At 46.3% G+C, this 24,424-nt stretch overlaps 1 protein-coding gene and 1 long non-coding RNA gene across 12 annotated transcripts in view; one reads left to right on the forward strand and one right to left on the reverse strand.

Moving 5' to 3' along the window:
* Positions 1 to 24,424, reverse strand: part of ARHGAP17 (Rho GTPase activating protein 17) — a 95,053-nt gene that overhangs the window by 28,940 nt on the left and 41,689 nt on the right. For all 10 annotated transcript variants that reach the window (XR_012035626.1, XR_012035625.1, XM_072836238.1 and 7 more), the window contains 8 exons: positions 18,874 to 18,947; positions 16,283 to 16,394; positions 15,950 to 16,026; positions 12,548 to 12,659; positions 7,152 to 7,220; positions 6,911 to 6,992; positions 2,028 to 2,155; positions 324 to 435 (listed from right to left, as the gene is read on the reverse strand). Coding sequence is in view for 8 of the 10 variants with exons in the window: in XM_072836238.1 (XP_072692339.1) it covers positions 324 to 435; positions 2,028 to 2,155; positions 6,911 to 6,992; positions 7,152 to 7,220; positions 12,548 to 12,659; positions 15,950 to 16,026; positions 16,283 to 16,394; positions 18,874 to 18,947 (766 nt within the window). In the remaining 2 variants the exon portion in view is untranslated. The remainder of the gene's footprint in view (positions 1 to 323; positions 436 to 2,027; positions 2,156 to 6,910; positions 6,993 to 7,151; positions 7,221 to 12,547; positions 12,660 to 15,949; positions 16,027 to 16,282; positions 16,395 to 18,873; positions 18,948 to 24,424) is intronic.
* LOC140638606 (uncharacterized) overlaps positions 1,940 to 24,424 on the forward strand; it is a 41,936-nt gene continuing 19,451 nt past the window's right edge. For both annotated transcript variants that reach the window (XR_012035627.1, XR_012035628.1), the window contains exons 1-4: positions 1,940 to 5,183; positions 5,704 to 5,944; positions 21,977 to 22,052; positions 22,786 to 22,912. This is a non-coding gene — a long non-coding RNA (uncharacterized lncRNA). The remainder of the gene's footprint in view (positions 5,184 to 5,703; positions 5,945 to 21,976; positions 22,053 to 22,785; positions 22,913 to 24,424) is intronic.

Here is a 24,424-nt window from a genome sequence, read left to right on the forward strand (position 1 = left end):
CCATCCTCAGGTAGATCTAGACTTTGAAGGAGAAAGAAGGGAAGAAAATACAATCAAGTCTCCAAATATTTAGATGATAAGCTACCTTCACCTTTACTTAATAATCAGGAAAACAAAGAAACCCCCCAAAACAGGAAAAGGGGTGTGTGCGCGTGTATGTGTGTACTGATTCGGTTATGTGTGTCATTTCAGTTTTTCCAATTGAACCTATATAGGCCATTTCAATTTTATCTGTTACTGAAAATGAAAATTGGGTTTTTAGCAGGTGATCTGTCTGAGATGGGACCTGCCTGCCACCCCGAGGGCAACCCCTTGCAGCTCACCTGCCACAGCATGGGGATCGGAGTAGAACTCATCCAGGTGAGAAGTAGAACAGTCTAAAGCAGCTTTCAGTTTCTTTAACTTCGAGGCCCCAGCCCCAATTCGGAAAAGGCCCTAAAGACAACAAGAGGCCTTCAGTGTCAAGTTCAAGTTGTGGGCTTCCAGTTGTGCAAGAGCCTTCGGCCCCGGCCCAACTCCCACACACCTCATCTCTGAGGCTGGATCGCTGCCCGCCTTGCAGGGCGACCAGGAAGGATGATGGGACCCAGCAAAGGCAGAGGGCAGATGAGCAGGCAGTGAGCACTTCATTCCTGATTGGTGGGAGCTCTTGCCTGCCCCTGTGCTAAAATATCTGTGCCTATCAGAAATCTATTTAAATGCAGTATTTTATACTCCCCAAGGTTGATTGCCATAGATTTTTCTAAATGTAGGATTTTTTTTTAAATTGACATCTTGTAAAAAACTGATAGACTAGACTGGTAGTCACTTCCACTGCCCTAAGGGTTCCTTAGAGAAAACACATGAAGTCAACCAAGAAAGGTTAGACTATGATGACACTGGTCCAGGAATTATAAGACTCAGGTTTTAAGTGAAATTCATCTAGGCCAGGTTTCTCGATCTCAGGCTAGATAATGCTGCATTGTAGGGGCAGTCCTGCACCTGGTGGGATGTTTAGCAGCCGCCCTGGGCTCTACCCACCAGATGCTGGTAGCAAACCTGCCTCCAAAATTGTGACAATCAAAAATGTCTTGCGATCTTGACAAATAGCTCCTGAGGGGGACAAAATTGGCCCTGGCTGAGCAGCTCTGATCTTGGCTACAAGAAGTTGGGGTCACATCAGTGGGGGATTATGGCAGTGACTGGAAGCAGACAAAAGGAGAGCTCCTGGGGTGTTCCTTGATCTGGGTGCTCATTATGTGGGTGGGTTCAGTTTGTGGAAACTTAACGAGCTATTCGCTTATGATACATACTTTTACGATGGACATTATACTTCAATAAGGTTTTTAAAAGGAAAAAAAAAAGACTTGGCATGTGATTTTGATTCCACCCCACCATGAACTCACTCACTCATTTATTGACAAAAGGAGTAAGAAGACCTGCCCTGCTTGGTTTGTGGGGTCTTGGGGGTAAGGATTCTACAACATAAGTATGAAAAACCCCACACCAATGCTGCATAGTACTACACAAATGTAAGATTCTTATAAGCAGACTAAAAAGCTCCCAGAAGTTCTGGTCCTTTTAGTGCATCATGAAATTCAATGTCCCAAATCACCATCAGAGTCTAAAATGAAACAATCAAGTGGGGCAAAAGAAAGTCAGAGTGTACAGGAAAGGGAAACATTGTTCAGTGAAACTGGTTTCATTCATAGTGTGAATTCCAGGTATACTGTGCAGGGCTCCAATTTAAAATGTGGGTTAGGGATCCCTGGGTGGCACAGCGGTTTGGCGCCTGCCTTTGGCCCAGGGCGCGGTCCTGGATATCCGGGATCGAATCCCACGTCAGGCTCCCGGTGCATGGAGCCTGCTTCTCCCTCTGCCTGTGTCTCTGCCTCTCTCTCTCTCTCACTGTGTGCCTATCATAAATAAATAAAAGTTTAAAAAAAAAAAAAATAAATAAAATAAAATAAAATAAAATGTGGGTCACAGTGACAAAAGTTGCAAAGCCATCAGTGTATACAGTACTGACACTGGCCTGTGCCCCTCACCTCCTCCTTCATGCCCGTCTCCAGGAGCAGCATGACGCAGGCTTCAATGGGCAATGCGATCTCACGGCCGCTCCGTTTTAGGTGTTCTTCCAAAGGCGTCCCAAAGGCTGGCTTTTCCGCCCACTTATCTAAAGCAGCAAACCATCCAGTAAGACACCCAACGATCTCATGGCATCATTGGGGAGGTTTTTCCTACCCAAACTACCAAAGGGGATTTTGTCTTTCTTTTTTTTTTTTTTTAGGAGACTGGTAGTTGAGGCTTTGGGAAAAGGGGAAAATTCTGTTCTGTTGGCTTTGGTTATTTACCATCTACTAGAGCAAGAATAGGTCCCAGCTGGGAGGTTACTTGTGGAACAGAGCCCTCAACACCCTCCAAGGCACCCAGTGGGAGCTGCCCAGCAGAAGTCACTATGGGGCTCCTGCACGGGACACATGGGCTGGACTGCCTGGCGCTAACCCAAGGATTCGTCTGAGCGTACTCATTTCACTGGAAGGACATTTACTCTTAGCCATGCAAAGCAGCACTGGCCTTTTAACTCGAGGACAAGAAATAGACTCCTTCAATGTGAAGGAGGAAATAATTTCCTAAGATTTTAAACACAGGCCAAGCATCATCACACAACACTGGAAGATGGCCAATGTGAACTCATATTAAATGCAACGTCTCCGCGACATGCAGTGCTTCCGAATGCTGTAGCCCCAGCCAGGTCCAGAACATTCTGAGTAGGAAACTACGCAGTATCTGCAGCCCCAAAGCAGCTGAGGCTGAAGCCTGGGCCAGCAGTAAAGCAATTGTTTATATTATTTTGGGGTCACATACTCCGCTTCATTCCACAAGAGATGTGAGGCAGCTTAGCAGGAGGAATACATACAACAGAGCAGTAAAACAGAAACAAGAATTTAGCGAATGGACGTATTCTGTTAGAAGGAGAAGTACTTGTTTGGGTGGGTGCTGTACAGATGTGGTGCTGCCGGGGAAGCACACTGACGCAGAAAGGGGAAACCACTCCGAGAAAAATACTCGACTGAGGAACACTTAGTCCTTTCCAGTGACAGGAGGTTCACATCCTTCTCAGCACCATTAACGGACAATTGTCCTTCAGCTACTTTGTGCTGTTCGAACCTTGGGTTCAAAGCAGGCGGTATTCCTCTGCTGTGCCCTCTTACCCTCTTGCTACCATAAGAGCAGGGACAGGTCCCATCGCGTGATCTGCACACACGGGAAGGAAGAAGACTCCCGGGTCCACGGGCCTGCGAGCTCATACAAGGTTAAAATCGATGGAAAGAGCAAGGGGATCCAGGTCGAAGGGGGGGTTAGGGCAAGGAGGCAGGCACCTCCTCATCTCCGGCCCATGCTCCCTGACCCCAGCCCCAACCACAGCCAGTGTAATTCCTAGTAGCAAGAGTGTCTGGGGGCTTGGCCCTTCTCAGAACACCGAACTCTGTGACAGTGCTCTCAGAGGCCAGACCTTCCCCTGCAAACTTTGTCCCTATCATCTAACAATGATTCTCAACATAGACAGAAAATGACCATGTGATCCCTTCGCTGAAGAGGGTACATCAGAATCCTCAGGGGAGTTCTGTAAATGGCACCTGCCGTCATTGCCACCGCATGCCTGACCCCATGGTGGCAAGAGCTGGGCATTCTCTGAACCCCCGCTAGAACTTTCTAGGAAATGCTCTGCAGGGTGCCTCACCCCCCACACTGGTGTCACGTTGGCAGAGGGTGGATGTGAGAACCAGTGGTCTGGACAACTCCCGAGCCAGACTGCCCAAAAGGTGCTGGCATCTCCAACAACAGGCCTGCTAAGTGCGGGGCACCACAGTAGCACCCCAAGTTCATGGAGACTCCCCACCCTTCTAACTGGGAAGAAAATACAAGACGTACACGTAAACACACAACAGTCATTAACAAAACAAGACATGCTTGCCAAGTAGTGGCTGGAAAATGACAGGACAAGGGTCACAGGTGCGGGTGTCCACAGGGGCTGGGGAGACACCCAAGGTGCTGAGTCAGGCTGGGGGCAGAGGGACCCTCCTCCTTGGCTCCTGACCCATGTCACCATGTGGGAAAGCAGAGTGTCGCCAGACTTTCTGAAACTTTCAAGAGAAGCCAAAAATCGCATTGTTATGTGAAGGCATCTGGTGTTTAAATGATGGCAAAATTTTTTGAAAAATGAGATTATGGCTGTTTGTGACTTCTGGCACAGATCACAGATGTTAGAGTGACTCGGGAGACAAAGTGTTTGCTGCTGGTTTCAAGGAGGGGAACTGGGGGGCTCTGAAGGAAACAGACCAGGAAGATGAGCTGAGAAAAGACCAGGGACCTTGAGTCTCAAAATTTACATTTGATTTTATAGCTCTTGCCCAAAGAAGCAAGGGCCGGGAGCAGGGGGGCGATGGTGTGGGTGGAGGGGAAGGCCCCGCAGAGGGTAGAAAGGACAGACCCGGGCTCCAAGGTCAAGCCTGGATGGTTTGGAGGGAGATGGCATCCAGAAGACATGGAGGAGAAAAGCACAGTTAGGGGGTAGGGGGAAGATCAGCTTGCTTTAGGAATGTGTGGAGTTTCAGGGGACAGCCGGCCCTCAGAGGGAACCAGCACTGGGGAGACTGTGAGGGTGAAGACACCGGTGACATAGGGGCTGGCACCGGGAGGGGACTCTGGGGACAAGAGGGACAGGAGGGGGATGAGCACACCCCTAACAATGAAAGACGCAACCAGGTGCGATGGGGCACACATGCCATCAAAGGAGACAGTCCAAGCCACATCAGATGCCAGGATCCGACAATTAAGAGCCCTGGTTCAACTGGGAGCTGCAGGATTTTAACTTTTTTTTTTTTTTTTTAACGATTTTATTTATTTACTTGAGAGAGAGAGACAGAGAACACAAGTTGGAAGGAAAGGGAGAAGGCTCCCAGCTGAGCAGGGAGCCAATGTGAGGCTTGATGCCAGGAGCCTGGGATCATGACCTGAGCCGAAGCCAGATGCCTAACCGAGTGAGCTACCCAGGTGCCCCAGTAATCTCAATTGAAGGGTGACTGGGAGCAGATGCAAGACTGCACCGTGTGACGGGGTGGCCAGAGGAAACGAGTCATTCAGACAGCTCCCAGAAGAACAGGAGGATGAGACGCAACAGGGCCCCGGGCTACGGACAGGTGGGTACCAAGTCCCATCAGCTGACCACGTGGGTGAGATGGCAGCGCCCGGGGACACGACGGCCGGGGGTGGGGGTGGGGGGTCAAGGTGGGGGGTCCCCTACAGTAAGAATGCTCTGAGTCTTTCTGGAAATAAAGAAGAGAAAGGAAGAGGAAGATAGGAACTAGGACGGCAGGGAGACAGGAGGACAGGCGGAGGCGGCAGCGGCTGAAGCCCAAGGTGTGGCAACCCCACAGAGAAAGATGGATCTTGTCTCCTTCGCTGGGTTTCCACCCCCGCACGCCAGCCCCCTGTTCCATCCTCAGCCTCCTTCTGCCCTCGTCCTGTTCCCTGTCACTTGCTGATATACTTCTCTAGGGACAAGAGCCTTGGGGGGGAAAAAACAGTTAAAAAAAGAAAAAAAAAGTCATGCTCCCCAAACCCAATCTTCTCTTTCTTTGTGCTTATTAGTCATCTTCAAACCAGACTTTAATTAATTCAAGGCTAAGATGATGATGGTTCCTGCTTTTTCCTACACAGGGCCCCGCGCACAGTAGGCATCCCACAAATACACCGCTCTTGGCATCTGGAACTTGCCCGGCAAGCGCCTGCCCCTTGCAAGGCTGAGTGTTTGCCAGCAGCGTCGCTCCTGTGCACTGTGACTCAACCTCATCATCCACGAACAAGAAAGGGGATCACTTAGAAAAGCAAGGACAACTCATCGTAGGAAGGGTCGATCAGACACATGGACTCAGGATGGATGAAGATCAGATTTTGCAAGGTGGTGGACATACAGAATTTTCTAATTCTCTATTCCCAAGCCTTTCAGGCACAAAGCCAGAAGGTGCTGGGACCTCCTCCAATTTAGGGGAGAAGTGGCATCCTTGAGGGTGCCAGTGGGTTATGCACACCCCCCACACATATATCCCGCCTGCACACCTGCTGACTTGCTGTCCAGATCACAGGGTCACCACACTCAGCGCCTGGCTGCTCCTCGTCAGCTCAGACCAGAGGTTCTGCAGGGGGACCCTAAGCTCCACGTATGGGCTCTACACAAGCAAAATAGTATGATAGGTCCGAAGAAGGCAGAGCAACTTCTGCCTCAACTGGGCTCACTGATCTCTGCTGGTACGTGTTCTGACGGCAAGTCACAGAGTCAAGGGCTTTAGTGCTCGGGTTAAACTAAACATCAGGAGAAAGCTCAGTCCATTCGTGGCTTGTGGGTGAAGTCTACGGTGAGCAGAATGTTAGCACTAAGATCCAGAGCCTTGTGGGACCGCAAGGAAGAGGGGGAAGGAGTTGGCCGTGGCCTTACGATTTAGTCACGTTGACGAGGGAGTATCGAGTACTGACTTCTCAAGTTCCTTTTAGAAGGTCCACACTCTTTTCCCTAGAACATACGCTCTCAGAATTACAGGGTCAGAATTAAACCCAACGGAATGAATAACTGACTTGGGAAAGGATAAGACGGGAAAACACACACAGGCACAGCCCAAAGGGTCCAGCTCCCTCTTCAACTGAAGATGTCAGGGGAGCTGTGAATGTCCCATTAGTATGTTAATTTGGGTTGGAAGAAATTAGAGAATGCGGCGAGGAAAGATGAAATTATGCTGGGAGACAGTACTCTCCGAGGCAGAGAGGCGTTAGCCAGAGGAGATGCATGCAAAGGAGTCAGGGGAAGAAGAACAGAGGCGCAAGTGGCAGAGGCTTAGGAAAGGGGCATCAGCCAGCACGCAGGTTACATTACCTTGATGGGCTCGCATTTCGGGAAGGGCCTTTTCTAAGACTGCTAATGCTTTTCTATGGTAATCTGCTTGGGCTTCTAATAACTGAGAACAGACCCACATTCAAAAACAAAAGTAACGTTAGCATCAGATGGACACACACACAATGGTGAGCAAAACCAAAAATGAAATCTTTTGCAAAAGAAAGCTAAAATGACTCAATTCTTACAATGCGTTCGTATTTTGTCAAGGGAAGGTGCTTACCGTAACAAAGAATTTGCCATACTCCCCTTCTTTGGACATAAAGCTGTACATATCTGCTGCTAGTTGATCCTGGTGAGTGGAAGAGAAGACAGGTCACTGAAGAAAATGCTATCTGAGAATTAATATCCATGGGCTCTCAGAGCAAAATGTCATGGAAAGAGCCACGGATTAAATGCCCATCATCTGGGAGGGTGCCTGGGGTGCTCAGTTGGTTGAGCATCTGCCTTCAGCCCAGGTCATGATTCCGGGGTCCTGGGATCAAGCCCTGCATCGAGCTCCCTGCTCAGCGGGGAGTCTGCTTCTCTCTCTCCCTCTGCTCCTCCTCACCACGCGTGCCCCCCTCTCTCTCTGTCTGTCTCAAATAAATAAATGAAATCTTAAAAAAAAAAACAAAAAAAACAGATGTCCATAACTAGGATGACAATGAATGAATGAATGAATGAATAAGTAAATAAGGAAGCTTATTAGGGGAATGATATGGCAAGATCTCCAAGATACACGGCTCATATTCTTATTAAGAAGTGAAGTATAGAGCATTACTTATGCTGTGTTACCATCTGTGTAAAAATAGGAAAGAAAGAAATGTTATATTTTTGCTGCTACATTCGATTAAAAATATCTCTGGAAGAAAAAAACAAGAAATTGACAACAGGGGGGTACCTTTGGTGAGCAGTGGGAGTTCAGTAAGCAGGACAAGGATGGAAGAAAAGACTTCACTCTGTATGGTTTTTTACTTTTTCCAAAGATTTATTTAGTTTAAAGACAGAGAGAGTGCATGTGTATAGGGGAGTGGTCAGAGGGAGAGAAAGAGAATCTTAAGCCGACTCTGCACTGAGCAGACAGCCCGATGCAGGACTCAGTCCCGGGACCTTGAGATCATGACCTGAGCTGAAGGCAGACCACCTGAGCCACCCAGGTGCCTGTTTTATACTTTTGATATTTGAACTAATGTAGATGAATTGCTTATACAAAATTAAATAATTTATTTCAAAAGTGATAGATTAGGGTAGCCTGGGTGGCTCAGTGGTTTAGCACCACCTTCAGCCCAGGGCCTGATCCTGGAGACCTGGGATCGAGTCTCACGTCGGGTTCCCTGCATGGAGCCTACTTCTCCCTCTGCCTCTCTCTCTCTCTCTCTCTCTCTCTCTCTCCCTCTCTCCCTCTCTGTATCTCTCATGAATAAATAAATAAAATCTTAAAAAAAAGAGTGATAGATTAGCCAATTGGACAGAAATATATCCTACTTTTCCTATTATTTTAGAATTACATTCTAATTAATCTGATATATTCAAATTGTAGACATCCTAGATTATATTTTAATTACGTATGTATTTATAAAATGTACTGTCTTCTGTTTTCAGTGCACAAATTAACACGAAGGCCTCCTTTATGAAAAATATCTGGAAATGCTAGTTTGGAGCAACAAAAATTCTTTTAGAATAACCAGGAAAGCAACAGAGTAATTCATGGAGCCCCACCTCTACACCCTCAAAAAAGAGAGGGAGAGAAAGAAAAGAGAAGAGGGCAGGGCAGAGAAGAAAGAAAAGAAGGGAAAAGAAAAGGCTTTTCACTCACATGTGGAATTTAACAAAACAAAACATATAAACACACGGGGAAAAAAAAAGAGGGAAGCAAACCATAAGAAAGACCCTCTTCTTTTTTTGAGTAGGTTCCAAGGCCAATATGGGGCTTGAACTCTCAAACCCCAACCAAGATCAAGAGTTGTATGCTCTATTGATTGAGCCAGCCAGTAGCCCCAAAGAGACTCTAAACTATAATAAATGAATAGGGTTGCTGATGGGGAGGTGTGTGTGTGGGGGGGCAGGCTAAATGGGGGAGGGACGGGGGAGGGCACTTGTGCTAAGCAAGGTGTGTTATATGTAAGTGATGAACCCCTAAATTCTACTCCTGACTACTATTACACTATATGTTAACTAAATAGAATTTAAATGAAATTTGAAAACTAAATTTTAAAAAAAGGGAGGAGAAAAGGCCTGGCACTAGTGGAAGCTGGGGGTGACCTCAGGGAGTTTGTGCCACCTTGATGGCCAAGACGATTGAATCTAGTGGTCACATGGGGTCAGAAGACGGAAAATGAAGCCTTGGGAGTGCCTGGGTGGCTCAGCTGGTTAAGCGTCTGCTTTCACCTCAGGTCATGATCTGATGGTCCTGGGATGGAGGCTCGCCTCCGGCTCCCTGCTAGTGAAGAGTCTGCTTGAGATTCTTTTTCCTTCTGACTCTCCCCCACCTCCATGCACACACTCTCTCTCAAATAGAGAAATAAAATCTTAGGGATGCCTGGGTGGCTCAATGGGTGAGCATCTGCCTTTTGCTCAGGTCATGATCCCAGGGTCCTGGGGTCGAGTCCCACAGCATCCTCCCTGCAGGGAGTCTGCTTCTCCCTCTACCTATGTCTCTGTCTCTATGTGTCTCTCATAAATAAAATATTTAAATATAAATAAATAAAATAAAATCTTAAAAAAAAAGAAAATGAAGCCTTGGGCCTGGTGAAGTGAGGAACTGTAACAGACAAGCACACGTACATCCCACACAAACATTCCCAAGGAACTATTCCTCTGATGACAGGGTAGATTAGGAAACATCTGCTCAGCAGTGTACGGCAAGACTAGAGTATATGCATTTTGTATTGGGCTCTGGGTCTGGGAAAGTAAAAACATTTCCCTGGATTTGGCAAACATTTTACATCTACTTTCGCAAAGGTCTGGAGTTTGAGTTTACTATACATGTTGTGTGGGGGATCCTCAAACCGAGAAAGGTTAGTTAAAAAGGGCCTGGCACTGGTCATGCTCTCTGGGGAGAATCACTCCCAATCCCTAGGAGTCCCAGAGACAAAGTCTCTCTTAAAATGAGCTCGCAGTACAAAACTGCAAAAACACAGGAGGAAACAATCCACCATGAAGCAAATTCTTACAGAGGAAACAGAATTCTCAAAGACTGTTACAATAAGTACATATAAAATGATTAAACGTGACAAAAGAAAGATGCACTAGAAAACAATAACACACTATCAAAAAACACTGACTTTGAATAATTAGAACTGAAAAATGCAGTAAACGAAATTCAAAACTCGATGTAAATTATACAGTAGATGAGACCTAGTTAAAGAAAAAAACAGTGACAAAGTATTTAGATCTCAGGAAATCACAGAAGTCAGTAAAAAGGGAGCCAGAAACTATCGTCACAGGTTTTCACCATTGGAAATGAGAAACTATGACATGGATGTTGAGAGAAGATACTTGAGCCCATAACATACCAGTTCAGACTCCTAAGATCTCTGCCACATTTATGTCTAAGCAGCCAGTAGCCCAGATCCAGCTTAGACTGGATCTGAGGAATGCTCTGTAATGCCACTGGCAAAGCTACAACTCTTCTGAACAATAAACCACGATGAGACTATTTTATCAGAAGCACTTAATTGCATGCATGGCATGACTTAGTCCAGTTTTAATTCCTCGTCTCTATGTTATTTTAAACAAGTCATTTTGCTGCAGTTAACCAATCTTAAAGTTCACGGTCTTGAAGAATGAATTACAGCGTGACCTGAACAAACTAAAATATTACAGTCTTAATACTATCTAAAAGAAGAGACACCATTTTTGGAAAATGATGAATAATAAGAGGAAGGAAAGCTTAAATCTGAAGATGCACCAAACACCTGTTTCTTTACCATCTCAAATAACATTTGGAATAAAGATTTATCTTCACAGAGAGATGCACAGAGAATGAGATCACTTAACCATCTCATCTGGAATTTATTTTATGAGTTAAAAAGTTCTATTTCTTGGGACGTCTGGGTGGCTCAGTGGTTGAGTGTCTGCCTTTGGCTCAGGGCATGATCTTGGGTCCGGGAATCAATCAGCCTCCCTGCAAGGAGCCTGCTTCCCCCTCTGTCAATGTCCCTGTGTCTCTCATGAACAAATAAATAAAAATAAAAAAAAAAATTAAAAACGTTTTTAAAAGTTCTGTTTCTTCCAATTATAAACCAATTCTAGCAACATTTAAAAAGTAATACTTTCCTTCTCTATAGATATATGATGACCCCTTTAGTATATATTCAATTATTTAGAATAGCATTAATTGTAGAAAGCCTAGCTTTCTGCAGAACTATTTTTGTGCCTATTGTGCTTTTTTTTTTTTAAAAAAAAAAAAAAAAAGATTTTATTTTGGGGGGCTCCTGGGTGGCTTAATGGTTGAGTGTCTGACTCTTGATTTTGGCTTAGGTCATGATCTTAGGGTCAAGAGATCAAGCTCTGTGTAGGGCTCCTTGCTCAGTGCGGAGTCTGCTTGAGATTCTCTCCCTCTTCCTCTGTCCCTCCCCCAGCTCATGATCTCTCTAAATAAAGAAATAAATAAAATTTTAAAATAAAATAAAATGTACGGCACCTGGCTGGCTCAGTCAGTTGAGAGTCTGTCTTTGGCTTGGGTCATGATCCCAGAGTCCTGAAATGGAGTCCTGCATCAGGCTCCCTACTCAGGGAGGAGTCTGCTTCTCCCTCTGCCCTCCCTTCAGCTCGTGCTCTCATGTTCTCTCTCTAATAAGTAAATAAAATCTAAAAAAAAAAAAAACCAAAACTCTATACCCAATGTGGGGTTCAAACGTACAACCCTGAGATTAGGAGTCACCTGCTCCACTGGCTGAGCCAGCCAGGCACCCCTATTGTGCACTGTTTTAATTGCTGTAACCTTTTTTTTTTTAATTTATTTTTTACTGGTGTTCAATTTACTAACATACAGAATAACCCCCAGTGCCCATCACCCATTCACTCCCACTCCCCGCCCTCCACCCTTCTACCACCCCTAGTTCGTTTCCCAGAGTTAGCAGTCTTTACGTTCTGTCTCTCTTTCTGATATTTCCCACAATTGCTGTAACCTTGTATGTTTTGCTACGGTTTTTTTGCCCTTTTTTCATCTATTCTTTATTTTAAATGAGCTCAGACATTTTTGTCATTTAAAAAAATACCCTACTTGAACTTTTTTCAAAGAATGTTTTATTCTGAACAAAGTCATGCAGGGTCTTAGAAAATAAAAAAGGAAGAACAAACTAAAACCCTCTTTCCTGTCATTCAGAGTATTCTGATAGGACTTGTGTGGCACACTCAATAATCTGCAATATTTGACCTTTCCTCTGTCATTTGCAAGCACCAGGTTGATGCAAGAACAAAGTATTTATTTTTATTTATTTTTTTATTTATGATAGTCACAGAGAGAGAGAGGCAGAGACACAGGCAGAGGGAGAAGCAGGCTCCATGCACCGGGAGCCCGACGCGGGACTCGATCCCGGGTCTCCAGGATCACGCCCTGGGCCAAAGGCAGGCACCAAACCGCTGCGCCACCCAGGGATCCCCAAGAACAAAATATTCAGGAAAGTCTTGTACCTTGCACAGCTCTACTTTATTTCCAGCTTCATCCATCTCTTCCTTGAGGGTATCGATTTTTGACGGAAGCCCCTGGAAGTTGGTTCCTGAAGATTTGTGAGCCTGGTTCCACCTGCAAAACATGGGGCAACCAGCACCTGAGAACCAGCTGCACATATTCAACCTTGTAGAGTCAAGGCCCTCGGGGAGATAGATTCTTTCCCCAAACTGATTCTACCTGGGTTGGGCAGCATACCTAGGATGTCGGCTTCTCTTGAGTTTATCTTCCAGGAATGGAAGCAAGCAAAAAGAGCCAGGAGCTCCTCAACATGACAGGACTCTTGCACAGCTGTCCGCTCTGAGAATAATCTACCCCACCTTGTCTCACACACGCCCCACTGCTGGAAATCATGCCGGGAAACCCCTTTCCTAGAGTGTCTAATCGTGCCGTCCTTGCCATCAAACAGCCCATGTGCTTTCCTCCTTTGACCTGGAATGTTCCTGAGTCACTGGGAGTCAATCCTGCTCTTGGACTCCTATGACTCTTCCCGCTACCATCCTCATCTGTGATCACTTCCAGCAAGTAAAATCCAGAACTTCAGTCATGCAGCTAGCAATCCACAGCGAGGAAAGTACTTGTAGAATTAAAAACATTTCTTAGCACTAATATTCTAAAGACAAAATTTATAGCAAATCTGAAGCATAATGTGGAATATTTACATTCCCTTTTCAATAGGTCAAGAGGACTGAACAAGGAAGAATTCTATCATAGCAAGAATAGGGGAGTGCATGGGAATAATAATCTGTAACACTTTCTGTGTGGTTTTCAAGTAGGCTTTGACCTTCTGTTGGAGTATTCTGGAAAGTTTCAACAACTGAAACGTAAACATGGATATTATGGAGATGAAAACCCATGCTAGCAACTCCTCAAGCTTCCCAGATGCTGCACCGCCCCCCAGAGAGCATGCTGCTTTGCCTTCTTTCTAGTTCCCGAGGTGAGGCACTCTTCCAAAGCAGGCCTTTGGGACACTTGCCCAGCTGGTGATGTCATGTAGTACACAGAGCATGGACCTCGGAGTCTGACATGCTCAGGTTTGAAAACTGGCTCTCCCTGTCACTAGCTGTGTGACCTCAGGAAATGACTTAACCTCTCTGTGCCTCAATAACCTCATTTGTAAAACAAGATGCCTTGCAGAACCATCATAAGGAGTCAGGGAGAGGACAAATATTTATGCATGTGTGTGTGTACCGATAATATCTGCCGTATAATGGATTCCTACTTAGAAAATGAGGAGTAATTAGTCATTAGTGATTATCATTTCCCTCCAGGGAAAAGCCACAGGAATAAGTAAAGAAGAAATATTCAACTGTTTGTTTCTCTAATACTTGCTTTGATTGGTTAAGCGAACAAGACCACGAAGGCAGATCAAGAATCAGTGTTGAAATCCCCTCCGGGATAAATACAGGTATTATAAACGTAAACTTTGTGGCAGATAAGCATCTATGATGTCACTCAACCAACTCCTGTAAGGAGCATTCATGACCTCATTTAATTAATCATTAGAACATTCTTCTTTATCTTGAGCCCAAACTCTACCTCACAGTGGCCTCCACGCCTGGTCCAGGCCCGAGGATTTAATCACAGGTGTACACGGAACATGGAGGGTTTGCAGACAGGACCCTAGCTCTGACATGTATCATCTCTAAGGCATGAAGCAAGTCATGCAGATATTCTGGGAGGTTCCACCCGTATCTGTAAAAGAGGTCTCTTCTCAAGAGTAAGGGGTGTTACCTAACCCACGAAATCCTGCTCCCTCTCCAATCCTCATTGAGGGGTCTCTGCATGTAATACGTAGCAGAGAGTCTGACGCAGTAAGCACCCCACTGAGAGCTGGTGAAAACATCAATGAGCCAATAAATAGCAACCAGTGGAAGGATCAAACGAGCTCAATACCTAGCATGTGGCCAGTGGCCAGTAAGTGGTGGCAATTCTTTTTACCATGTGCTAATGCCTAGATGTATACCTTTTATGATCTCGATGTTTCTTAAATCAGGACATGTCTTAAAAGTGACTTGTACATTAAATCGAATGGTGTTTCTCCCTGCCACCCTCCACCCAAAAAGTAAATATTAAATCAGTGGTGCAGGATACTCAGTGGCATCTTAGAAACAAGGAGAAATGCTTAGAAACAAGGAAATGCTATATTGTAGAATTGCTACAGATGTTCTAAATCTGCAATAAAAAGACCTGTGATGGGTAGAAGCTCAGGAAATGAGGGCTGTATCCCCATATATTTGCCAAAGAGAAATAATCACATCGACCTCACAGGACTGCATGTAGCTTAATTCAAGCTACAAAATAAGTCACAGAGATGAAGAGCCACAGCATAGGCAACACAATAATATTGTAATAATTCTATGGGGACAGATGGTCATGACACTTATTGTGATGAGCACAGAGCAATGCATAGAATTGTTACCTCAAAGTTGTGCAGGTAAAAAATATACAATATTGCATGCCAATTATTTTTAAGAATAAAAAATAAACCAGAGAGCTAACAGAGCCACCTTTTAAAAAAATAATAATGAAGTTTTATTGGAACACAGCCACGCTTTCATTTCCTTATGGTCCAGCACTGTTTTTATGCTACACAGTGCAGTTGAATAGCTGTAACGGGGACCACCCAGGGTGCTACGCTGAAAATATTCACTTCTTGGCCTTTTACAGAAAGGTTGTGTTTTTTTTTTCTCCTTTTACAGAAAGTTTAGCAGTCCTTGTGATAAAGTCTGAGGAAGGATGGGGCCCGGGGCACTGTCTCCATATTCCCCACTGTCACCCGAGGAAAAAGCCACATAAGTCACGGATGCAGATGCCCTCAGGGACACAGCCAGGCTGCAGTCCTGCCAGGAAGCACTAAAGACAGCCATCCAGCACCAACCCACAAGTCAGCAGCTCTCAGAGATGGTTACTGAGTTTTACGGGCGTTGCTCCACTTGAATGCAGCATTGGATTGTGAAAGGACCACAACCACATGGGGTTTGGACATGGCAGGTCCCTCAGAACTGCTAAGATCAGAGATCTACTTATTCCTACCCTCTGCTACCCTAGCAACAAATGCTCTTAGAACGGTTAGCCACTGACTCCTCGCCCCTTAGGACACTTCCTTAAGTTTCTGTCTTTTCCTTTTTTTCTGCCTCCTTTGACTGCTCATTCACTAAGAACAGGATGTTCTAACATCATCTCCATTGCCACACTTGGGAGAATGAGCCCTAAAAGCAGGTGTAAGTGGGTGTGACTTGGTCTGTGGGTCAAGTGCGTGAATCTGGACACCTGCATTTTGTCCACCGAGTGACCTTTCCCTCACCTGTGTGGGGGGATGAGGATGGTTGCTGGGAGAAGTTATTTTCATAGCTCTACCTTACCTGGCTCTGACTGAATCCCAGTCTAACACCAATTTAGCAAGCTGTTTCCTCTGTTTTTGGATGTTGGGAATCTCCAGCTAGAAAGCACAAACCACACATGAAATAGGATGAGCTTTGGGTTTTAAACTTAACATTTGAAAGGGCATAATTAATTTACTTTTTTTCCCCTCTTAGGCATAAGATTTTGTACCCACCATTTATTCCCCTTTTTTCCAAAAAGAAGCATATGTCAAAGCCGCTGATTACTGTTAAAACTGTAGACACAAGCAAACCATTCATCATGCGTCCCCCACCAATCCTGGCTCTTCTGTGTGGCCCGGTCAAAGAACTCACCTCTGCTATGTTGCACAGAGGATCCACAATCTCTTTCTCAACAAAGGATTCATGCTGAGTAAGTTCGAGAGCCAGCTGATTCTCAGCATCCCCACATGTCTCCAGCATCTTCCTTTAAAAACACAAGACACCCCCACAACAAGCGTATGCTCAGTGAGTCAGGCAGGTCAGTACCATATCGGGCCAGTGCTGCTCACTACAGGTTGGGAACACATTAGGGTGCCACACAGTAGAACCTTAAAAACATTAGAAGTTTGGGGTGTCACCCAAAATGTGAGTCCACAGATCTGTGCTTTATTTTTACTTTTTAAAAGATTTTATTTATTTATTCATGAGCGACACAGAGAGAGAGGCAGAGACACAGGCACAGGGAGAAGCGGGCTCCCCATGGGGAGGACTCAGTCCCAGGACCCCAGTCTCGCTCCGTGAGCCAAAGGCAGATGCTCAACCACTGGGCCACCCAGGCGTACCCAGATCTGTGCTTTAAAATCAAAACGACTGTTCATGGGCATTATCAAATGTGTCTTATGCATCTGTTAAACTGATAACTATATTGCTAGGTTAATGTTTCATCTGTTGCTATAAAACATTAAATTTATTAAATCTTTAAAAAATGAATAAATAAAATGAAAAGGACTATCGTGGGTATACTTTGTGTGTTACGTGTAAGGCAGGTATGTGAACGTGAGGTGATAACTCTAGCATTAGGTTCTCAAGGCACGAGTCCTGCAGAACGTGTTGAAATTCTTTAGAATCCTACCGAAAGTTCATTCTATGCTGTTTTGTGTCTGTTAGTGAGGCCAGCCTAGGCAGTGTTTTCTCCAGAGTTACTGTGAGTGCTGGTTTTCTACTGGGTAGAAGAGACCATGGGCTAACAATCATGTTTCCGTTTGCTTCCCTGTAAGCATATAGCTGATGTCACACGGAGGACGGGTGCCAGTGAGGCGACTGCTCTCATCCTGACACTCCCTCTCTCATCTTACCTCTCTCCTTGCTCTCCCCTTCAAGATCTCCATGGGGTTCTACTGAAAGAGTAACGTGTGTGGCGCTGGCATGAGATGGCCTTGGTGCTGTCATTAAGAACATGATCTCTGGTGCCAAGCTGCCTGAATGGGATACAGGCTTTGCCGTTCACCAGCTGTGTGGTCTGGGGCAGTGGACTTACTCTCTCTGTCTGTCAATTTCCTCAGTGGTAGAATGGCAGTGGCAATACAGGCTCCCTCCGAGGTTGTCTGGAGGACTCAGTGAGTGACTACTTGGAAAGCACGTGGAACAGTGCTAGTGCAGAGTAAGCACTCTTGAAGCAGCTGTGCTGACGACAACAGTATGAAGGAGAAAAATTGGGACACAACCAACCTGGAGGGAACAGGGGCGCCAGCATGGACACGTGTGCCACGCCCCCGCCCCCGATCCAGGGCCATTGTCCCCAATATGAGAGCATGGACAGGATGGAGAAAGGGTAAAGAGTGAGGGGAAACCATCATCCTTCAAAGAACAAAGGAAGAATTGTAGGCCATGGAGCAGGACAGGCCCCAGGAAATGTGAAGTCAAAGTCCATGCATGGCAGCCGGAAAGCAAAGCCCACTGTACAGCTGGAGAGAGCAGAGGGGATAAAAGGACACCAGCTTCACACAGATGCAAGTAGAAGGACAGTCAACGTTCCCTCTTATACTGAAAACAGTTTCATTATTAGATTTTGAAAAATTATTAAAGAACACATGCTTCCTGCAAAAATAAAAAAATCCAAATAATTCAGATATAACACCATTTTGACATTACCACGATTGATATTATGGTGACCACTCTTAAAGGAAGTGACTCTTTTATTATTAAGATTTATTATTATTTATTTGAGAGAGAGAGAGAGAGCGAGAGCACATGCAGGGGAGGAGCAGAGGGAGAAGCAGACTCCCTGCTGAGCGGGGATCCTGATGCAGGGCTCAATCCCAGGACCCCGGGATCATGACCTGAGCCAAAGGCAGATGCCTGAACGACTGAGCCACCCAGGTGCCCTAGGAAGTGACTCTTAAGGACCAGAAGGGGCCGGCCAGAGTTTGTAAATCTGAGTCAACAGCTGGAACACAGAAAGGACTTATTATTCTTTATACCCAAATTCAGAGGTATAAATATGGACCCTACCAATTACTTTTGCTAGCAGCACACCTCCCCCTTTTTTTTTTTTAAGGATTTTATTTATTTATTCATGAGACACACAGAGAGGCAGAGACACAGGCAGAGGGAAAAACAGGCTCCCTGTGGAGAGCCCGATGTGAGACTCGATCCCAGGACCCGGGGCCACACCCTGAGCCAAAGGCAGATGCTCAACCACTGAGCCACCCAGGCGTACTACTAGCAGCCCTTTCAACCAACTCCAGCTTTGTTCCTATTCAATGGAAGATTCTCTACCATCCCAGTGGCCGTGTCCCACTTTTTCCCCACAGAGACTGCGTCGTTCTCCTGGTGGATGCTCCACGCCATCATGCTCACGGTCCCTCTATCACACAGATGGCTGTCACACACACCACCCACCTACACACTCCCACTGACTCACAGGGCACTGCACTCTCTGCCTGAAAGCAGCCAACACTTACCCCAGCAGAGAGTCTTCCAGTTGAGTCGATGCTTCTTGCATGATCTGAGCGAGAGCGGTCAGAGGGAGTTTTTTCTGGAAAGCAGAAAAAGACATTGTGTTGGTTTCACTATTATTGACACCCATTCCCAATGACCTGCTTCAGGTCACCCTTCAGTGATTTCTCCTCCAGGCAAACCGTACAGATAAGAGACAGCCAGTCTCGGTTCAGGTTCTGGTCTCAAAGGTAGAAGTTATGGGACTTTACCTCTGCGCCCATGTCCTCAAGCATAGATGATCCAGAGACATGATAACAGTGCGAGTGTCCTACGGCTGTCTGTCTATGGAGATACTCAACACCAAGAGCCAAGCACGTGGTAAAATAATTCAGCAAATGCCAGCTGCTAGTATTATTGTTGTGGTTGTTGTTACTGTTTTTAAAGATTTTATTTATTTGAGGAAGAGAGAAAGTGATAGAGAGAACACAAATGGGGGGGGGGGGAGAGGGAGAGGGAGACGCAGACTCCACCCTGAGTCCAACCTGGGGCTTGATCTCATGACCCCAGAGACCATGACACTGAGATCACGACCTGAACCAAAACCATGAGTGGGGGCTGCATGGGCGGCTCAGTCGGTTAAGCGTCCAACTCTTGCTTTCGGCTCAGGTCATGATCTCACCGCTGTGGGATCAAGCGCCATGTCCGTCTCTGCTCAGCGTGGAATCTGCTTCAGATTCTCTCTCGTCCTCTCCTCACACTCTTTTAGGTTTTAGTCATTTATTTGAGAGAGAGAGAAAGCACAAGCAGGGGAGCGGAGGGAGAGAGAGAAACAGGTTCCCCGCTGAGCCAAAGGCACTTCACTGATTGGGCCACCCAGGTGCCCCATAAATAAATAAAATCTTCTTTTAAAAAAAAAAAAAAAAGGAAAAAAACCCCAAGTGTTGGTCCCTTAACGACTTTGCCACCCAGGCACCCCACAGCCCCTCGAATACGTACTCATAAACTGGCTCTTAATTTGGCTGTAATCATAACTATACAGCTGTAAATAAGCATCTAAAAGTATCTGGCTAAATATCGGAAAAAGTTTTCTTCCAGGATTTAAGCACAAAGCCATGCATTTTCCTATCACGCATCTGTTTTTCAGCTGGAAATGACCATAAGGGTCATCTGATTCATGCTCTAATTGTCCAGTCAAGGAACCTGAAGCCTGGGGGAGGTCAGGTGGACTGGCTGGGGACCCCGGTGAGGGGCAACAGAGCCAGACCTCCACGCCCATGGGCTGCGCCCCAGTTCAGCTCCTCTCCACCAGTGGTTGACGGCTCATCTCAGAACATGGCTATAAGGGGCCTGGGAAGTCCCTGGAAAGTGGGTTGTGGATACCACAGGATCTGCTAACAGATCCATGTGATTCTGCTTCCTCACTAGAAAGGGCCCTCACGGCAAGAACACGGTCTATCTTGCTGTGTGCCACTGTCGAACCTTGACCTTTACGGGCCACCTGCCTTTCCTACTATCAATGGGCTTCTTGCGACACACGCCGCATTTGCTTGCATTGTAAGGAATATCTCTGGAAGGGTATACAAGAAACGACTAGTGCTGCTCATTCTGGAGAGGACAGCACGGTGCCTGGGGAACAGGACCGGGAAAGACCTTGCTTTATGTTCTGTGTATTCTGGGTTTTGACCATGTAAATATGCAGCCGATCCAAAAACAGTATATTGAAACGTAAAGATAAATAACAACTCTATTTACCCATCTCTCATTTTCTCAAGTTGTTTTCAACTAAGTCAATAGCAAGCATTACCTGCCCCACAAGGAGACAGTTCCAGCTTCTGTACTTCCACACCAGGAAGACAGGAGAGGATGGGTAGGGGGCCTAGATCACAGTGAGGGTAATTCATACATTTTAGGAATGCTGTCTGACTTATTTTTTTCTAAGGTTTATTTTAATTTAGAGAAAGAGTGAGTGTGTGACCAGGGGTGTCAGGGTGTCAGGAGGGGCAGCGGGAGAGGGAGAAAGAGTCCCAAGCAGACTGTGCTGAGCACGGAGCCCATCCTGGGACCTGATCTCATGACCTTGAGACCATGTCCTGAGCAAAAGCCAAGAGTCAGACACAACCAACTGTGCTTCCCAGGAGCTCCAATAATGCCGCCTTCCTAAGGGAATTTAAGTCTGGGATAAATGCAATCATCAGGAGAAATATACTTTGTGCAACTCTGGAACTCTGGACAAAAAAAAAAAAAAATCATAAAAAGAGGATTCTACTTTGACAAGTATCATTCAAGCTCCCTGCTGTAAACAGCCTTGTGGTTTCCAGGCCCTGAACCCAAAGCCACAACAATCCTGTTTCCTGTCATACATAAATCGGGACATTCTGCTTATTTAACCCTGCGCTCCTGGATGAAGATGCTACCTACCACTGCCATACTCCTCCACGAACACAGCTGAGCACTTCCCAGGCATGGACAGCCTTTTTTTCTCTTTTATCATCAGAGATTCATTTAAAAAGTTCTGAAGTCATAATTTATAAAATGCATGCCAACTGCACAAAAAGCAGCTACCCCACATCTCATAGGACTCCCAGCATCAGCTCCACCATGGTCCCCTATTGGACTGAGAAGACCACCCCCTGCGCTTCATGCCTCTCCACATGCAGAGGAGCCTCTCGTGGGGCCTTTGCGGGGCTCTTCCTATGTGTTCTAGAGCCCTGGAGACTGCTGCCATTTCTCTGCACTGTAGGACCCCCGTGGTTATCTTTTCTCATTTCCGTGGTGACTGCTTCTCCCACGTGCACAGGGGAGACAGTTTCGGAGCCCTGCCTTGGCACTTCTGTTTGAGGTTGGAAAAGGAAGCCTAAGGCACTAGGTTTTCGAAATGAGGCCAGGCACCTTTGTCCTTGCTGCCGAAAATATGCCCATCACCTGCTACTCAATGCCCGCCTTTTTTTTTTTTTTTTTTTTTTTACTGCCTGCCTTTAATAGCTGGGCCACCACCTCCTCTGGGAAGCCTCACCTGACTACCTCTCCTCCTGTGATGCCCATTCTCATTCCTCCCCTAACACCCTGTGCATGCTGTGTTTAGCATGGCATTTTCTGATGGTCCATTTGTGTGTCTCTCCCCACCAGGCTGTGAGCACCTTTGAGGTGGAGACTACAGCTTCTTTATTTTATATCTCCAGCACCTACACACAGTAGGTGTTTGGTAAGTACTTGTTCCTTTGTTTTTTTTATGAGTATATGGGACACCCAAATGGTGTCTTAAAGCACTGAGGGGGAATGACGAGACGTGATGTGAAGGGTAAGGGCACGTGGCATGAATGAGAGGAAGCAGGAGACACTGGGAACACTGGGGAAGACAGGATCAGATCGTGAAGGGCTGGGCATGCTGCAGAGCCTGGACTCGGATCTCCACAATGGGAAACGGCCAGCACCCCTCGAAGGAGGCACCACTGGCAGTACAGGCCACTTGCAAAGTAGGACTGTCATTCAGGCACCACAGGACATTTGGCATCTCAGTCCCCACCCTCCGAGTGCCAGTTAGTGTCCCCAGTCCCTATAGTAACCCAAAATGTCTCTACGTATTTCCAGATATCCCCAGGAGCGCGCTTCTGGTCCCTGCTGAGAACGAATAAGCTAAGTTTCTTTCTTTTTTTTTTTTTAAATGTCCTAAGGGTTAGGTATTTTTCCAACTTTCTTTATTTTTTTAACTTTTTATTTATTTATGATAGTCACAGAGAGAGAGAGAGAGAGAGAGAGAGAGAGAGAGGCAGAGACACAGGCAGAGGGAGAAGCAGGCTCCACGCACCGGGAGCCCGACGTGGGATTCGATCCCGGGTCTCCAGGATTGCGCCCTGGGCCAAAGGCAGGCGCCAAACCGCTGCGCCACCCAGAGATCCCTAAGCTAAGTTTCTTTCTTTCTTTTTTTTTTTTTCCAGGCAGGAGGATGACAGCATCAATTTGTATTTTAAAAAAAACCATTCTGATGATCCGGGTGGAGACAGGCTGGAAAAGAAGGCAACTAGAGGCAGGAAGCAAAGCTCAGGAGGTGACCACACCATCCGGGTGAGAAGTAATCAGGGTTTGTTTTGTTTTTTTGTTTTTTTGTTTTTTTAAAGATTTTATTCATTTATTCAAGAGTGACAGAGAGAGAAAGGGGCGGGGCAGGGACACAGGCAGAGGGAGAAGCAGGCTCCACACAAGGAGCCCGACAAGGATCACACCCTGGGCCGAAGGCAGGTGCCAAACCGCTGAGCCACCCAGGGATCCCCGAGGTAATCAGGTCTTGTTTAACGCAAAAGTGGCAGAGATGGCGCAGAGGTGAGGAATTCAAAAAATATTCACAATCACAGGGCTTGCTAATCAAGAAGCTATGGGAGGGTGAGGATAAAATGGAATGTCAGGTAACCCTAGTTTCTAGCTTGCATAACACGGTGGGTGGGACTCAAGAGTCAGCACAGAAGGAAGAACTGGTTGTGCGTGCTAAAATAGACAGTAAGGGAAGGAAGTTTTGTTGCTTGGTTGAAATGCCGTAGAAGTCCTTGGCATAAACACATCAGCTAGAAGCCATGAGAACAGAGGAGGTGGCCCAAGGAACGTGACTGGGGGAATAAGGAGGACAGAGCCTTAAGACACCATGTTAAAAGGGTAAGTAGAGCAGAAGCCATGATAAGAGCATGAGAGGGGCTATGGGGACAGAACCAGTGGATTGGGTCTGGTTCTGCCAAACAGGACTTGCCACGAGCATTCCTGGAATCGTGGGTGCATGCAAAGTCCCACTCTTCAGTGTATACCGACTGCAGCAAGCTCAGTATTGCACAAGGGAGGAATAACCCTGCTGGCAAGAGACAGCCCATAAATGTCTGTAGGAAATGTAAAAGAAGGGTGACACTGATAAGCTGCATCCCAGCTCTTCCTTTTGAGACATCCGGTGGCAAATCATAGCTTTCCGGTATGACCCTGAAACTCTCACCTTAATGGTATATGGGCTTCCAAGGGTTAGCATATGCTCCTAAGCTAGGAACTTGTAAACGCAAGCACAGAACTGCCAAATGAGCGTGGCTGCTGGGCTCTACTGGTGGCACACGAGGACCCGGATGCTTTGAACAAACGTACACATTCAATGGTTCTCCTGGAGTCCATCCCTCTTCCTCTCTACAACGGCATCCTGATTTCTCCTAAGGATCCACCCTGGTCTCAATAAAAGCCTGTGAGCTGGAGGTAGCTCTGCAGCCCACTCGCTAGGGACAGGTCCCGATTAGCTCAAGCCAATGCACATCCCATCTCCTCACCAACCTCACCCCTGCCCACAATAACCAAGGTGGAATGGGAATGTTCTGGAATGGGGACTGTGGCTCAACACAGATCAACAAAAGAGAAGGCAAAGTCTACCTTCCAAGGACTTGGAAAAAGAAGATTTCCCACTCTGTTAAGAAAACTACTGGAAGGTACACTTTCTACTCCTGCCGGACATGCACAAGGAAGCAAGTAGCCCATGGAAGCCATTGGTAGCCAACCCACGACCATGACAGGTGCCCTTTTGGGGATAAAGCAGACCCTGAAGAAGGCAGGAGGGGC

This window comes from Canis lupus, chromosome 8 (assembly GCF_048164855.1).
Source record: "Canis lupus baileyi chromosome 8, mCanLup2.hap1, whole genome shotgun sequence".
Taxonomy (NCBI): domain Eukaryota; kingdom Metazoa; phylum Chordata; class Mammalia; order Carnivora; family Canidae; genus Canis; species Canis lupus.